Below are 18,624 nucleotides of genomic sequence, written 5' to 3' on the forward strand. Positions count from 1 at the left end.
CAGCAATAATGTTCAGCAAAGTAAGATCTACAAATAAGTCAACATGACCTAAATGGTCAATTGACCCCTTAAGGAGTTATTGCCCTTTATAGTCAATTTTTAACAATTTTCATTAATTTGGTAAATTTATGTAAATTTTTACCAAATATAGTTCTCTGTTACTAATGGGCAAAGTTCATGATAGATATAATTGTAAGAAGCAAAATCGTTCAGTAAAGTAAGAACTTCAAACACATCACCATCACCAAAATACAATTTTGTCATGAATCCATTTGTGTCCTTTGTTTAATATGCACATAGACCAAGGTGAGCGACACAGGCTCTTTAGAGCCTCTAGTTTAAGGTGTAATCTCTGTCCTGCCTTTTTATTTTTTACTCTATTCGGTCCTGCCTTTTTTTTTACTAGTTTATCCTGGCTTTTTTTACATAAATTGTCATCCTGCCTTTTTTTCTACCAAGTTGCTCATCCTGCCTTTTATTTTACTCAAAACTCCTGTCCTGCCTATTTTTTTTTCAAATTTCATCCTAGCCCCCCCCCCCCCCCTAAAATCAAATGGTAGCCCCCTAATATGATTCATGTGACTATTCAGGACATCTAAAGCATGCACATTCTAAGCTTTAATTTGCTGCATACAGTTACTTATGTTTTATTTTTCCAATCCAAATGATATTTTAATTGATACATTATTTTTAATAAAATGATAATTCTGTTTTACCGTTTACAGAAAAGATATCATAGATGTTTTTTATGTTGCACCATTTAGAAATACTCATTAGTATACATATTCAAATTATCTTTATTTTGTCTTGTTTTGTATCAAGGTCTTTTAATTTAGCTTCAATTATTTTTGTTATCTGACACTGGCTGTCCCGTTTCTAATTTGATATTTCTCGCTAGATACAAACAGGACTATGAAGTCTTAGACGTGTGGTTCTAATGCAAATTGGTACGTTGACGAAGAACATAGTAAATGAGAGACAAAAACACCAAACGAACATTTGAATTCTTTAGTTGAAAATAAGGCAAGACATAACTTACAATGTCATTGCATTAGAGAAAACGACCAATAGAAAAACAACAGTATACCGAACACAACATAGAACACAAAAAACTGATTATCAAGAAACACAAACAACACCTGAGGTCATATCAGGTGATCCAGAAGGATAGGGATCCAGCTGCACATGCGCACACATCATGTTACTCGTGTATCATTCTTGTGAGTTTCAAACTCTAACGTTTGGTTACCTGGGTTTATATAATTGTTTGTTCGACCGATATCGATGTCATTTTTGTGAAATTTTACATACCCGTACGAAATAAGTAGTAGGATTCCACCCAGACACTAGTAGGAATGGAGTAGGAATCCACCTAGATTCAAAGATTCTATATAGAAAGTAGACGGACATGGAAAATGAACAAAAGTCTGACTGGATTTTTTAATATTCCTACTTCAAAAATCCTACTACCTAGGTGGAATTGTTAAAGTCTGTATAGATTTTTTTCTGTTTTGAAAATCTGAGTTGATTATTTATTTTCCTACTACATGTTTAAAATTCCTACCAGAATTTATTTATATATTCCTACCAGAAAATCTTTCTACCTGGAAAGTTATCTTGAACTGGATTCCTGTTTGTAAATAACACACATTTTGCAATGTTAAATGCAAGCAAGTTCCAGTTCACAAATTCAAAAGTTGGAGGGGAAAGATTGAAAAGTTGTGTTGGAATACAATGATGCAAGCTAGGGTCACACAACATAACAATGTAGAAATGTAAGAAAATATGGATAATCAAGACTAAAGGTAATTCTTTTAGATTCAAGATGATTTTTTTTATCTGCCTGCCAAAAATATTTAGTTATCAATTAATAGTTCATTAATAGTGCATAATCTTACTCATTATTTGTTCTTTAAACTAATTTAGATCTACATGTACTTTATGTATAACACTTTCTATAGCCTGCATATATTGCATGCAGTTTCCTTAAACATTTCAAAAGTCTATTTGTTTAAAAAGGAATTGATTCCATGAATTTCCTTTGTTCTTTGTTGTTGAGATTCAAACTTACCATTGACCCAGTTGTGTATTTTTGAATATACACTTACATTTTGTATATTTTTAGATTCCTACCAGAAAATATTTTTTTCTGGGTGGAATTTTGAAAAATTCCTACCAGGTTTTCTAGTAGGAATTTTATTTTCCTACCAAATTATTCCTCCTAATTTGCATATTCCTGGTAGGAATATACAATATTCCTACTAAGAAATTCCTGCTAATTTAAATTTTTCGCCTATTTTTCGTGTAGATTCCTACTACTGTCTGACTGGAATATTACTCTTTTCTGGTAGGAATTCAAAGCAATTTTCCTACTATATTCCGTGTACATTCCATACAGATTGTTTCATACAGGTACACATTTTGTACTTAGGGAAAGCATAACAGACATTGGAAATGCATAACTGTCTTTTACGTTTTGATTTTTTGAGAAAAGTACAGGTTTTGATTATTTGCATATAAAATATGAGCAACTTCATGCAACAAGGTACAAAAAAAGAAAAAGTGGCGAAATTAAAAAAAGTGTGATTAATTATAACAAATTCACTAATTTTTAAACTCATGTGATCTATAAAACATAGACATGTATCCCTTTACGATCAGATGACAATAAGAGCACTGAACATCCATGCTCAAATAAGACGTAGACCCAGAGCAGATATCGCGTGTATATCTAAGTTATAGTATATTATTATAGAACTGCACCGAACCAAAACTCACGATTAATCGTGGATGCGTTTTACGTTACGTTTAACTATTTTGTTCCTTTCGTTATGTATAGGTAATGATGATCAAAACTTAAACTTTTCTCCCTCTAGTGCCAGAAATTATATATTTTGGCTCAGTTAGCATTGTCAAATAATCAAATACTTGCCATTACCTAAGTACAACCATTCCCATTATTACAAAATAAACCGTTTCTAAAAAAATGTTTTAAAGAACGTAAACAACGGGTCCTGTAAAGTTAATCAACACACTTTTTATTCCTTTTTGCATGGAGTGGCTCATACATTATAAGATATCAGATATAAGTATAGTATAAGCATACAATCCAAACATTACGATTACTTCTTCATGTATATAATACTACGGAAGCGTATTAGGGACATAGAAAAAAAAATTGTCAGTGAACTTCTTTTTTCAAAGTCGAAATTTTGACTTTTCAAATCTCGAAATTTTGACTTTAACTTGAAATTTTGACTTTTCAAATCCCGATATTTTGACTTAAACTTGAAATTTTGACTTTCTAAAATCTTTAAATTCTTTTTGAAAAGTCGAAATTTTGACTTTTTTGAAACTCGGAATTTCGACTTAAAAAAAGTCGAAATTTCCGCTTTAAACACGAAATTTCGACTTTTAAAACTCGAAATTTCGACTTACTTAAAACTCGAAATTTCAACTTATTTTAAACTCAAAATATCAATTATTTAAAACTCGAAATTTCGACTTATTTAAAACTCGAAATTTCAACTTATATTAAACTCAAAATTTCGACTAATTTAAAACTCGAAATTTCGACTTATTTAAAACTCGAAATTTCAACTTATTTTTAACTCGAAATTTCGACTTATTTAAAACTCGAAATTTCAACTTATATTAAACTCAAAATTTCGACTAATTTAAAACTCGAAATTTCGACTTATTTTAAACTCAAAATTTCGACGTTTTGTTAACTCAAAATTTCGACTGTTGAAATCTCGAAATTTTGACTCTTTCTAAGTACTTTTAAAACTTTGATGTTAGTATTCAAACACAGTTATTACAATTTTAGAAGGAGTAGACATGGACGCAAATTATTAAAGCGTCATCCACACATTTTGGCAATTTATATTCAGAAATTGGTTTTGTTCTTAAATTAAGATATGGATTAGCATTAAATATTGTGAAGAAATCATTCGTAAAGAGCATGCATGTTGTCAAAATCCCCCCTACCCTATTCCATGTTTTAGTTTCCACGACACTGTCATGTGATCGTCAGATCTAAGGACATTTAGCATCACAGTTTCAAAGGCCTGTTTGGTCTCCCAATACCAAGTCACCGACTTTGTCTTGTTTAAAAAATGGTAAATCAAGTAGCCAAAAATGCCATGCATATTCAGGACGATCAATGAGCTGCTCAGTTTTCTAGTTTTGGAAGTTTGCATTCTTATAACACAACTATTAACCCTTGTCTTTATATATTAGACTGTTGAATAAATTATGTCGTAATATAGGTGTGTCGGAATAGCGGGGTTGTCTTGATTACACATATCAGAAGTCCAGACTTGAAATATGTATTTGAACGAGAAACATTTTTTTATTGATTCTTCGGCAAGAACAAGATTTTCAATCTAAAATAACCTCTTTTAAATGGTTTAGTTTATTAAAATATGCTTATGAAGTTTATGATATATATGGCTCTCCGCCTTGCTGATATAAATGATTGTGAATGTGGTAATCGCAAACGTATAAATACTGAGGAAAAGTCGAAATTTTAAAGTTAAAAAAAGGTCGAAATTTTGAGTGTAAAAGAAGTCGAAATTTTGAGTTCAAAATAGGTCGAAATTTTGAGTTTAAAAAAAGTCGAAATTTCGAGTTTCAAAAAAGTCGAAATTTCAAGATTTTAGAATTTCAAAATTTCAAGATAAGAAAAGTTTAAATTTCGAGCTAAAGTCGAAATTTCGAGCTTAGAAAAAAAAGTTAACTGCCAATTTTATTTTTTCTATGTCCCTAATACGCTTCCGTATAATACAAGTAAAAAAAAACATACACATAAATTATGTAACATTTACTAAAATGTTTGTCAGTATTTTTGCTCGTTTTTCTTCTGACTTTTCTTAAATGATTTACAACATACATATATATATATTTAAGCAACTTGTCACACTATATATAATAAAACAGATATATTTAAATTGAATATTTACAGTTATTTCAGCAATACAACATGTACAATTGAACATGAAAATCATAATCTATTTTGCAGAAATGTTTTGATATCTTAAAAAAAAAAATAACGAAAGATACAAGAGGGACAAACTCAAAAATCGAAAATAAACTGACAACGTCATGGCTGCAAATGAAGAAGACAAACAGACAAACAATATTACACATGACACAACATAAAAAACTAAAAAATAAGCAACACGAATTCCAACATAAACTAGGAGTGATCCCAGGTGCTCCAGAAGGGTAAGCAGATCCTACTTCACGTATGGCAGCCGTCGTGTAGCTTATGTGATAACAAATCCGGCAAACAGTCCAAATCGGCAAGTCATATTCAAGAAAGAGAAGGGGATTCTAGGTACGACGTAAGGAACATATCCGATATAATTTGTGAAACGGTTAGTCCATAACGGTGAACCAACTCGTGATGGCGTCCATAAAACTTACGAAGGGATGATTTCTACTTCACTATTTGGAACTCTTTGTTTAATACTTTCCTTGTGAGCAGCAACCTTCTATCATGAAAATCATGATAGGAAATTGGGAATATATATCCCGTATGCAGTTGCTGCTGGAATATTGCTACTTAGAAATGAAAAGTTCACAATTGGAAAGTTGAAATCATCTCTTTCGTCGTAAAGTTTCTTCATTGTCAACTTCTAGATGTAAGTCAAGATATGAGGCCAACTTAACTGTATCTGTAGTATCCTTTATCTCTAGTTCAATGGGATAGATGCGTTCAACATAGTCACCAAATTTTGAATTATTTAGTGAAAGAACATCATCTATATAGCGGAAAGTTCTAGTAGATTTTAAGGAGATTGTTAACTTCTAATATTTCTTCCTAAGAAGTTTCTATTTGAAATCAACCTCATAATAATAAAGATTCAGATCGGCAAAAAGAGGGACACAATTTGTTCCCGTTAGAATGCCGACGGGCTGTTGAAAAAACACGTCCTCCGAACGTAACAAATATGTTGTCAATCAAGAAATTTATCATCTTGATAATGTCAGTTTCAGGTAGAATATTTTGTTTGAATCAGAGTAATCCTTTACAAAGTAGGATTTATCCCTCCCTAAGACAAGATACGTGTATCTACTTTGGCCAATCTTTTTAATGAAACAAAGACATACCAGCTCTTTTAATTCGTCTTTTAGTTTCGAATGTGGAATACTTGTGTAAAGTGTAGAAAAATCAAATGTTTTAATCCTATTACAAGATGAACAAGAGTTAGATTGTATGTACTCTAAAAGATCTTTGGACGTTTTAAGTATCCACATTCTAGAATAGGCAGTTTCACAATGACTATGGAGCTCGTCTTTGATTGCTGATAAAATATCAGTTAATAATTTAGAAAGAGGTTTTGTGGAGAACTTGGAAGACCAAACAATATACCGTCGTTTGTAAGGACACTTATGTAGTTTATATATCCAATACAGTGATGGAAGATCCAGTTCTTCATCTTTGGTTGCAATTCCAAAGGAACATAGAACAGGTCATCCAGGATTTCCTTTGGTTAGTGTCGTGAGGGAATATGTTGATTTTTCAAGTGAATTGTACTGCGTTTTTCACAAAAAAACGATGTTGTTTGGGGCTTTATCTGCAAGGACAACACCATATTTTTCATGGAGGTAGGATAAGTGCTATGCAACATTTGAGTCTTGAAAGATTGACGTAGCAGGGGCATTGATAGACCCATTCAGTTTCTTAATTCTGATTCGTATCCATGACCATACGCCTTAATCAATTTTGAAAGAGTGTCTACGTCTTCCTTCTCGCTCTCGAATCCATCAACGTTGTATCTCAATTGGTGTATTTAGGCTCACGACATTTCCGACTTTTTGATAACACATTTTGTAGAGAAGTGTTATTAACATTGTTGAGGTCAACGGTAATAACGTGGCCAGCCGAAATATATGTGATTTGGGAACTAGCACAAGTGCAATCAGAAGGTTTAGACTAGAAGTCGTCAATATTGAGATCCTGAAAAACCTGTTAGCTTTGTAATTGAAAATTTTAGTTGCAATAGGTTTGGTATAGGTATAAAAAATGATTGGTACAGACTGATCTTTGAAAACAGGAGGTATTTTCGATTGAACTTATTGTTGAAGGATGTTGCCTAAGCTAACGCCATCGATACCTTTGTTGGCAAATGAAAGATAAAGGAAAGATCTTTTCGCTTTTCCATCTTTTTAACCCTTTGAATACATACATATAAGGATGAAATAATTTAAAAACACATTATTTTCAATAACATTCTCCAATTTACCTAAACATACAAATGTTTGCACCTGTCCTAGGTCAGGAATCTGATGAACAGTAGTTGTCGTTTGTTAATGTAATTTATACGTGTTTTTCGTTTCTCGTTTTTTTTTTATATAGATATGACCGTTGGTTTTCCGGTTTGAGTGATTTTACACTAAGTCTTGTAAATTTTTATAGAGGATCTTTATAGCTTGTTGTTCGGTGTGATCCAAGGCTCCGTGTTGAAGGCCGTACAATGACTTATAATGGTTTGCTTTTTAAATTGTTATTTGGATGGAGAGTTGTCTCATTGGCATTCACACCACATCTTCCTATATCTATATACATACAATTTGAATAAAATACATATTTGGACTGTTTAGCCTTTACGTGTTAATGGTATGTATCAAGCTGACAAAATCAGAAGATCCCGAATTGCTTTTTCAAGTCAGATAGTTGAAAGAGCGTTTTCAATTCCTTATGATGCCTTGGTCGCTTAGAAGAGACACATTCACATGAAATCGTATGAGGCACTTGTTTGAGAATAGACTATTTTAAATGAATTAAATTAAATATGACTTAAAGATATATGGAAACACCCTATATGGGACAACAACCCAACCACCGACACAAGGGCAAAAGTGACATAGAAATAATGATACGGACCAATAAAAAGCGTTTAAAAAACTAACGGGTAGATTCGAGTATTTATACATATTTTCTAATAACGAATAAGTTTCTAATGATAGAGATTGATGCAAAAATCAATTGTCTAAAAAGGATCAAAGTTGAAAGTTGACAATTTTGTTGTTATAATGTTTTGTGAAACATTATAACATTCAACAAATACAAATAATTCAATTTTCGATATAACACTTTTTCTGATTGGCTGAAAGTTATTTTTTAATCTTTCAGCTGATGGGCATAAATGTGTCATGTAACGGTGACGTCATCAACGTTTTTTCTTCATTATTTACTCCTTAAATATACATTTTCTCTTATAAAATTATGACGAATGACTATTTAATTTGTTCTGTCTATTCGAAATAACCCCAGAAATGTGATGCACACTTAAAAAACCCGAGTTGTGTGCACCGCAGTTTGTTTTATGTCATTCCGTAATTAACAGAAACAAATATTACAGTAATCCCTAAATGAAAGTTATTGTCATCTCTCAAATTTATTTTAGAAATGTTCATTATAATCTTGAGAAACGCAAAAATCGGCACACTATTTAAAACAAATGTTTTCATCAAGCGACTGCAATCTGTGTCTTCTAGATGGTTCTCTCTTAAAATTTAATGTCATTGTACTTCGCCTGTAAATTAGAAAAGTGATGTTTATAAACTAATAATTAGTATTATTATGGTAGTTTCAGGGCCCTCACAGGGGTGTCCTAGTAATCACATTATCTAAATATTAATGCCAATATATTTTCAATGGTTTTCCTAAAAAAAATGAAAACAACACGTTTAACAATTTCATGCGTCCGAAGCGCTTTTCTGGATTAACCTTCACAAGGAACGCTCAAAGCCACACAAAAACAACTTTGCCTGCGGGAGTTGAAACCTAAGTTTCATAATAAATTTCAAAATTTATTAACGGTCAATTTAAGTAAAATTTGTTACATCAAGTCAGTACCGAAGCACTGATTACTGAGCTGATGATCCCACCGGGGACTGATAGTCCACCAGCAGAGGTATCACCCCAGTGATGTAAAAAATTGAAAACAACACGTTTAATAATTTCTTGCGTTCGCCGCGATTTTCTGGATTTTCTTTCATTAGGAACGCTCAAAGCCAAACATTTGAAATCCGAAGATAGATAAGTACCATAAGTTGTTGAAGAGCCATATATCAAAAATATTTAAATTTTCTTAAGCAAAATCACATAAAGCAAACTTTGCATGAGGGAGTTGAAAATTTAGTTTCATAATAATTTCAACATTTATCAACTGACAATTTTAGTAAAGTTTGTTAAATCATTTCAGTTCCGAAGCACTGACTAAATTGTTACTTGGATGGAGAGTTCAACTTGTCTCATTGGCTCTCAAACTACATCTTCCTATATATAATACATGTATATAATCATTCATGAACATTTGTTTTATTTAAAAAACAAGACAATTCAATAACTAAAAAATACAGTCCTAGATTGTGAGATAATCAAATAGTCATGGAATATTTCGTTTGGTAATATAAAAATCAATATAAAACAGCCATGTAATCACAAAAAAAAAAAAACATAAGGAGGACCAGGAACATAGTTTTCGTACCCAGGAATATAGTCGCTAGTGTGGACAGGGTGTTAATTGCAAATTTTTAAAACCCCGTTCTAATTTGTTTACATGTTTTATGTCTCAAATAGCAAGTAAGATTGCATATTAAACATAATATGGCTATATCTCAAATATTATTATAAGTTTTGATATACTTTATATAGTTAGCCTCCTGGCTCGAGAACACAGTTATTTCGTAGTGCATTTTCTTTTTCTAGATAATATATGTCGGCAAAAAACTAATAGGTCCAGATATATTCTTATACAACGAACCTATTCTATCAGTTAAAAGTGCAACACATGTTGGCATTTCACTAGACACTTCAATGAAAACAATGGATCGTACACTGAAAGCGTGTCGAACATTAAGAGCAACCACAGCGTCTGTGATTCGCTCTGGTATTCACCCTGCTGTTCTCAACCCTATAGTATGTGCAAAGATTATTCGCCAAGTATGCTACCAAAAGCTCTTTACGGATGCGAGATCTGGGGCAAGCTGTCTAAAACAGAAACACTTATTTTAGAACGAACGCATCACTATGTTTGCAAGTTCATTCAAGGATTACCTAGACGGACAAGAACTGATATGTGCCTTTCTCTCATTGGTTGGTTAAACCTAGACAGTTTTATTAATGAAGGAAAGTTACTGTTCTTCGGACGAATTTGTAATTTACCACAAAGAGCGATTTCATTTCGTATTCTCGTACGTAAACTTTTTGAACTCAAGTACTTCAATCAAGAGTACACCAACTGTGCATCGGAATTTTCAAAGGACTGTGTGGATATACTCTACACATACCATTTATCGGACTATATAACAAAGTTTATGGATAGCGGACATTTTCCGTCCCAGCGTATATGGAAGCGAATAGTTCACAGATCTATTTTTGAATATGAACTTCACAAATGGCAACAACGTATAAATATATATAGTGACTTTAACATTTTCAAGAAGATACATAAAGTATTTCAGCCTCATCCTGCATGGACAGTTGCATTAGACTTTCCGTATTTGCGTAAACAGGCAAATTACATAATATCCCTGTGTTGTTTGGTCCACAATACAAACAGTGATAGTATTTTATGTGATAAATGTGGTAAACTTTTCACCGACCCGTGTATTCACGCAATTTCGTCATGTGACTATTTATCCGACATTCGGGATGAATTCTGGTGCGAACTTCTATGCTTAAACCCAATAACTTTCAGTGCCTTTCTTGGTTCCTTAGATGATGAAGATTTCTGTTACATTTTGCTCTCATGCGAAACCGAATTTGAACTAGACTGTGTGCAGAAAAAACGTTTTCAATTTTTATGCGTCAAATATGTTTACAAATTTTGCAAAACATTTTCTCATTCCTAATTGACAATTAACAATGTGAATTAAGTTGAAAGTACTTTCAATTATTATTATTACTATTTTTTTAAATTTTTTTTTCGATTCAAATGTGTATATATTGTGTTATTCTATTATATTGTATTGATATCACTATCTCTCCTTAAGGAGGCTAATAAAGATATATATATATAATAATGTGTAGTACTACATTTGGGTAAAATCATATCTATATTATAGACAGCCCAATTAGCTTTAACAAAAATATTTACAATTTTATGTTGCGGGGGTCTTAAAATTGTTTGAAAATTACCGAAATAATATTTTTAACCATTTTCATATTTACAAAATTACAACTTTACAATTCATGATCCATTTTGTTTACAATGTAATTTATAAGAAAATTCCATTTCGAGAAACATTCACTGATGATCTAGCTTTATCTAGTTAAAAAATCAAGACTATTTTTGTCAAATTATCTAAAATTTTGTCAATATTTTTTACTTATTTCAGATAAATAAGGAAAAATACTTTCTTTGGGTTTCATGGACTAAACTTTTTGCCACAACCATACTTGAGGTAATCAGTTCTTAAAATGTGTCCGATGATCAGCCTATAACAACATGGCCGACATGGCTAAAAGTATAACCGACCGTGCGAGAGCTGTAAAGCCAGTCAAGGTCGTTAAACACTTTCATATATATCTAAGTATAAAATAGGGGTAAAATTAATTTGTCAAAAATCTTGAAATTCACTCTGAACAGAGAAAATCTGGTAACGGCAGACATGTTCAGAAAGTTAAGATCTATCGTCCGTTTTCCCTCATCATAGAACATTAGTACCATGTGTATGCAGCCCAAAACACCAAATCTGTTTAAAGGGGAAACATCCTTACAGAAATTGATTGTCTCCCATTCTACTCTCTCTTCTATGTGCATGCAATAACTGTTCAGTGTTCTATTGTCATGAATTTCATTTTATTATTTCATTGTTATAACACAAATCATTGTAATCATTGTATGAAACTTAAAACCCGTAATGGTCCATAATGGGATTAATAAAGTATTCTTATTCTTCTTCTTCATGTTTTTAGTACCGACGAAAATAAATGAATACACAGTTTGTTGAACGCATATTGCTTATCAAACTAGAGATAAATTTTACAACAGATATGATTACATGAGTTAAGACTGCTTAATATCTTGAATAATATCTCAAAATTGACAATGAGTGTCGGCTGAAAACAAAACCTTACGACAAAAGAGATGACTTTAGCTTCCCAATTTTGAATGTTGCATCTTATCTATAAACATTTCAACAGCGCCTACATACGGATGATATATCTTCAAATTGATACGATATTCCCGGGCTTGAAATTTCTATCAGGATTTCCTTATTCGAGCTGCTCACAAGAGAGCTTTTAACCCAAGAGTCACAAATGTTGGGATTAAAATCACCCCTTCGAAAATTTTATGAACGCCATTATGAGTTGATTTAACCATTGGGAATATCCGTTTCGCAAAGTTTATCGGATATGTTCCGTATGTTGTAATCACAATCACGTTCTCTTCTCACTTATGTGACGTACCGTATTTGACTATTTGCCAAGTTTGTCATACCAAGAGCAACATGACGGGTGCCATGTGTGAAGCAGGATCTGCTTATATTTTCTGGAGCACCTGACATCACCCTCAGGATTTGGTGGGGTTTGTGTTGCTTAGTCTTTAATTTTTATTTTTGTGTCTTAGGTACTTTTATTTGTTTGTTTTCCTTTTTTAGCAATAGTGTTGTAAGTTTATTTTGATCTATGAGTTTGAATGTCTCTTTGGTATCTTTCATCCCTCTTATATAGGAGTTATTGCCCTTGAAAGTAAAATATTACCAATTATTTTTCATTTCGGCAGTTTATTTTGAAAAGTATAATTGTCAGAACATGTTGAAAGAATCTTGAATTAGAAGCTAGTCGACAAAACAGGATATACCAAAAAGTAAACTAAGCTGAAATTTTCAGACGATTTCGATTGGAGTTTTTGAATGACTATTTCAAAAATTGTTTGGTGTTTTGTATAATATCTTAAAGTAAATACTATGAATAGAAAGACACTTCAAAACGTAAAAATTATCAACATGACAAGATCTTCAAATACGCCAACATGACTGAATTTTGATTTCACTTTCAATATAGTGATTGCTCTTTGATAATCGTTTTTACCTGCAAAAAAGGTAATTAATGTTGAAGAGGCATGTGACGACAAAAGCTTTTTCTAGCCTCCTGTTTGCTAAACTAATGACTGGATTTGTGTTTAATACTGTTAGCAACAATCAACTTACTTTTTTCACAGACAAAACGATATTCCCTTGAACAAAATATATCATTCCATTTAAACACCCTATGAAATGAAAGACAATTTTCAGTTTCGGTTCCTCCATCTGGTTGTAGGTGAGCCCAATCATTGAAGATGATCGCAGTCTGACTACTTGCCCATACCCATACATCTTCATTGTTGCTGTCTGTGCCGCCTATCCACTGAACTATAACAATTATTAAAAATCTATAAAAATATACAAATGCATAATCATCTAATATGCATATCTTGGTAATATATATTTATTTACGTTTATAAATCACCAGTCTGCTTAGCTTTCCACATGTCCAAGAAAACATGAGATCCTGCATGTTAGGGGGGGGGGCGGTGCTGCTTTGTCTGTACTGTTCTGATTTATAATGTGTACGTGTTGAATTGTGTTGCTTGTCTTTTGAAAGTCTTTTAATTTTAGTTAATGCATGTCTTTGTTGGTTTCTTTTCCTCTTATGAGTTTATATAGTCTTTGGTATTGTTTGCCTCTCTGCCAAACATGCAGTTATTACTAAAAAAATGTTTTTACCTGGTTGCTTAGAGTAATACCAAACCATACAAGGTATACATTTGATGCAATTTTAATGATTAATGTCGATGCCAAAATAATATTAAACACCAAAAACAATTAAGGACTAATGGATTCAGAGATACAGTAGGTTACGGAAATGTCTTTATCGGCATTAAGTACATTTTCAATTTAATCTGACTGCCTAGTGTATATACAGATGGGTGCAGTCTTAACCTGTACATCTAGTTAACTTAATAAGCAGATTTTATGACTGGTCAAATATAACTTTAGACAGGTTTTATGACTGCTGCGACCGGTCCTAGGACAGAACTCGTTTTAACTTAAAAAAAAACCAGACTTGGTCCTAGGACTGCGTAATGATTGCTTCAAGGCCGGGCCAGTATTGAAAATTACTAAAGAGTAGTCTACACAAATTTTAACTTATGGCCAAGAATGCCATCAAAAGTAAAACCAGAACTGTTCTTATAAAAGTAAACTTTGTTTTGGTCCATGATAAAGTTAACATGATCATAAGTTAACTCTGGTCTGGTCTGCTCCTCTAAGATTAAGTTAACTTGATATCACAAGCTTACTTTGGTCTGATCTGCTCCTCAAGGATAACGGTAACATGATTCAAAGCTAACTTGTAAACAGAACTGCTCAAGCACCCTGTCCACAGGTATAGTCTGATCAAGCAGACCTGTCCACAGGTCTGGTCTGGTCAAGCGGACCTATCCACATGACTGGTCTGTCAAGCTGATCTGTCCGTGGGCCTGGTCTTGACTGTCAGCAAAATCAACAGCTGTTTACTTGGGGCCAAATTTAGAAAATTCTAATTGAAGTTGATAACATTATCGAAATTAGTGTATCGTTGTTCCATCATTGTTTTGCTTCAAGTGAAACCATTTCAATAAAAAAAATGTTAGATATTTGAACATTCATATTTAATATTGAGATAGTTAACAAAGCATAAGCAGTGGAATAACACATTCATTTCCATTTACTTCCACAAATATAAATATTTGATCACCGTCGAAAAATCATATTTCCCTCGGACAGAGCCCTCATGAATTATGAATCTTCTTCAGTGAACAAATCTTCATATCTCCCTCAGGCACGGGAAATAAATGATTAGTATTGCATTAGATAAACCTACAGTTAATTGATGTCCTCTTCAGAAAGTCGTTTTCACTACTTGAAGTTACTTCAGCAAGCATTCCTCCGTATTCTTCGCAGGCAATCTACAATTAATAGTTAAGCACGTCTCATAATTTTGTGATATAGGTTTGTTTTAAACTTGTTTTTCGTCTTATTTGTATATCAAATTAAAACTGTTAAATCCTATATGAGTATATCGTGTAAATATTTATTCTGTTTCATAGGCTCGTTGTTGCTTTTGTTTTTGAATCTGTTTATCGGTGTATGTTCATATTCAATCATGAGCTATCAATAGTTGCAATTTTTATAAAACTTGTACATTACAAAATAATTTAATTTGGAAGTGACGCGTCTTCTGATTGGCTGACGTTATTTTGTTATCAGACCATAGACATAATTTAGTTATGTGACCGTGACGTCATCAACGTTTTCTATGGTTAAAATAGGAATTTAGAAATAAATTTTAAGAAAGGACTGTAATATTTCTTCTCTCTATTCGAAATAACATAAAAAATGTGGTGCACACTGTTGAATAAGCCGCTACGCGTGTTATTCAGTGTGCAACACATTTTTTATGTTATTTCTTCATAGACAGAAAAAAATATCACAGTTATTCCTTAAATAAACAATATTCTTTATACTCGGTTATACACAGAAAAAGTACTAGTTCATACTCTGTGACTTCCAGAAACTACTCAAATGCAATATGATGATATTCAGATTCATATTACTAATACCTAAGTGAATTACCATTCAAATTTAAAAAGGGGGAGATGGATTTTGGTGTTTTCCTGAAAAAGTTCTGATCTTAAATTTGAAGAAAAAACCATTGTGGTCTAGCAAAACAAATTTTCTGAATTCTAAATCCAGATTTTTACTTACATTTTAGTGATAAATTTGGGAAAAAAATTTGATTGTTTGGGTTATATAACTGTTCTGAATCAGACCAAAATATACCATCTTTGAAGTAAAATGGTTGCTCTCTTAGAAGTTTTAAAAACGCTCGTTCTTGTAAAAAAGATGTTATACATACTTTAGCATCGTTCCAAGTTTTTATTTCATCGCTAAAGAAGTAACAACTGTTGTTGAATCTTACCCATCCATCTGGGCATGGAGATGATTCTGAAAGATAAGTGTGAAATCTTTAAGCATACGTAATATATCATTTAAATTTTATGTTACTGCGTACAAATTTTAAACACTTGTTTCATTGTTGTTCCCAGATATAATAACATTTTGGATTTCATTTCCTTTTTTCTTATAAAGTCTTTCTTGTGAATAGACCCGTAGTATTTATCCGGATTATTAAGTGTTTCGACTTTGCCTTGGTCAGAGCTATATGCTATCTTCTGAGTATCAGGTCCTCCACCGTTTCCGTGAAGAGACCTATGGAATTTGGTCTGATTATCAATATTTCTTTCCACTACATGTATGTCCTGCTTAGTATATTGATTTCGCTAAATGTGGCTTAAATAATTTATTGATTTATGATTATTGAAAAATGCAGATACATTGTAACCATAAAAATTCTTAGATTTCTAGAATTTACTTATATTTGTTTGTTATGATTCATTTTCAAGGTAATTGATTATCGAATTTTAATGTGTTCAAGCTTTAAATCATATCCGAGGTAAATCATACATTCATGTTAGTGTTTAAAAGGCAACAAATCTACAAAAATCACAGATTAATATTTATTATTGCACTTTTGATGATGTTTCAGGTTTGAATTAAGTGAATTGAAAAGTTAATAATCATATTCTTAAATAAATCATTATTAATTTTTATTTTTATTGGGTTTATTTGTTAATATATCGTTAAGATTCACAAAATTTCTTGAATGAACATATACATGTATATGTATATTTTGTTATAATTCATTTGCAAAGTCTTTGATTATCGAATTTGTGTTCAAAAACTAAAAGTCGTATCTAAGATAAAAACATATATAGATATAAGGCAGATGTGGTGTGAGTGCCAATGAGACAACTCTCCATCCAAATAACAATTTTTTAAAAAGTAAACCATTACAGGTCAAAGTACGGCCTTCAACACGGAGCCTTGGCTCACACAGAACAACCAGCTATAAAGGGCCCAAAAATTACTAATGTAAAACCATTCAAACGGGAAAACCAACGGTCTAATCTATAAAAAAAAAACGAGAAACGAGAAACACGTATATAATACATAAACAAACGACAACTACTGTACATCAGATTCCTGACTTAGAACAGGTGCAAACATTTGCAGATATTATATTCATTTTGGTTACTAGTAATATGTTCCGATCAAACCATAAGACAGGAAGGATAACGTGATTGTTTTGTTAAACAAACCCACAATTAATCAAATGATATCAAATTGAAAATTCGATTCAAGAAATACATATGTCGAACTTGTTTGGTAGCGTCTATTGCATATTGTTAGTAACATGTATGCTGTTTAAAGAATACAACTTTGCTAAGGCATTAAACTAAGTGGAACAGTTGAATAAGGTTGATCATGTTGATGAAATAGATTTTTTATATCATACTTATTTCTTTAAAAACAGACTAGTTGAACGACCATGAATGACTACTATTTATTTAGATATTCAAGAGGCGAATATATTACCTTCCTTGTATTTAACTCTTAAAGTTCTTTTTTGAATGTTAAAAAATAGCCTTACTGTTTAACGACGTAACACAATAATACTTGACTGTATTGGCATCACATGCACGTTTTCGGAATTATTCTACATTGAATAGTTGATTATAAATTAAAAAAAAATTTATAATATGTAATTTACCTGTTGAATCCTTTAACATCAGTGCATCTTCTGATGGCTCACTTTCTGGGCAGCAAGAGGTATCAAGGCTACATTGGTCTGATTTCCCCTCAAAACTAGCAGAGCAACATTCTTGATGTATTGAGCATAAAGACGCACAAGCTGTTGGTGACAGCACTCTTTGCTTTATGATTGTGGTATAACTTGGAATAATTCTTTTTTCATTTGTGGCAACAAAGTAACGTTTTATAACGTTGACCTGTGCAGCACTTAATGAGAACATAGCACACAAATATACCATTGACACATCAACTCTCCTCATAGGGAAATTAAGCATGGTAAAGAAAAGTCAGATTCGTCTAATGTTAACAAATAATATCAATGAATGATTCACCAAAAGTAGATCTTGTCAGACCAGACAATTTAAATAAATGCAAACATCTTTTAAGGCAACTTAAAAGATTTAATTATTTATTACAAACAAAAGCGGTTGAATAAACAAAGAAAGATAAAACAACTGCAATATTATGATTTAAACTGTGTCTGTTACATAGCAGTTACCATGTAAGTCGAGATGTATTATTTAATTAGACTGAAGGTGTGCAAAATTGTCATGTCAGGTATATTGGTATGCAATCTTTTTATCTTTAATTGATTTGTGTGACATTGCAAAGTAAGGTGCTCATTATTTCTTTGCTTGCATGGTCGTCTTCCATTGATTACAAAATTCATTAAATATTTAACAAAATAATTGCTTTCGGATATTAGCTGACGATTTTACACTGTCTTATTATGTACAAACAAGTAAGTTGATTCAGATCATAACACAATGATGACAGATGTACCCCTTCTTTCTTATAATGCTATATATAATGTCTGGTTGTTTTGTCCATACATCGTTGGCAATATAATGCGATTTTATGCAACTGTCATGCTAATAAGAGGTTAAAACCGCAGTCCCACTAGGCCACGATTGCACCACGATCTTT

General features: G+C 32.1%; 1 protein-coding gene across 1 annotated transcript; it reads right to left on the minus strand.

Annotated features, from left to right (window-relative positions):
* Positions 1-13,126: 13,126 nt before the first annotated feature.
* Positions 13,127-17,972, minus strand: LOC134699830 (CD209 antigen-like protein 2). The gene is made up of 4 exons (XM_063561240.1): positions 17,657-17,972; positions 15,902-15,990; positions 14,867-14,951; positions 13,127-13,374 (listed from the first exon to the last, which is right to left on the minus strand). Exons 1-4 carry the CDS (start codon positions 17,970-17,972, stop codon positions 13,127-13,129), a joined length of 738 nt encoding a protein of 245 aa, XP_063417310.1.
* Positions 17,973-18,624: the final 652 nt, after the last annotated feature.

This window comes from Mytilus trossulus, unplaced genomic scaffold, assembly GCF_036588685.1.
Source record: "Mytilus trossulus isolate FHL-02 unplaced genomic scaffold, PNRI_Mtr1.1.1.hap1 h1tg000085l___fragment_1__unscaffolded, whole genome shotgun sequence".
NCBI classification, from domain to species: Eukaryota; Metazoa; Mollusca; class Bivalvia; order Mytilida; family Mytilidae; genus Mytilus; species Mytilus trossulus.

What these genes read in the sequence shown, in the direction of transcription:
- LOC134699830 (XM_063561240.1), bottom strand. Translation starts at nt 17,972, where the DNA reads ATGCTTAATTTCCCTATGAGGAGAGTTGATGTGTCAATGGTATATTTG. An exon ending in AAACTTGGAACGATGCTAAA is followed by an intron (nt 14,952 to 15,901) that starts GTATGTATAACA and finishes TATTAATTGTAG; the next exon opens with ATTGCCTGCGAAGAATACGG. An exon ending in GAAGAGGACATCAATTAACT is followed by an intron (nt 13,375 to 14,866) that starts GTAGGTTTATCT and finishes TAATTGTTATAG; the next exon opens with TTCAGTGGATAGGCGGCACA.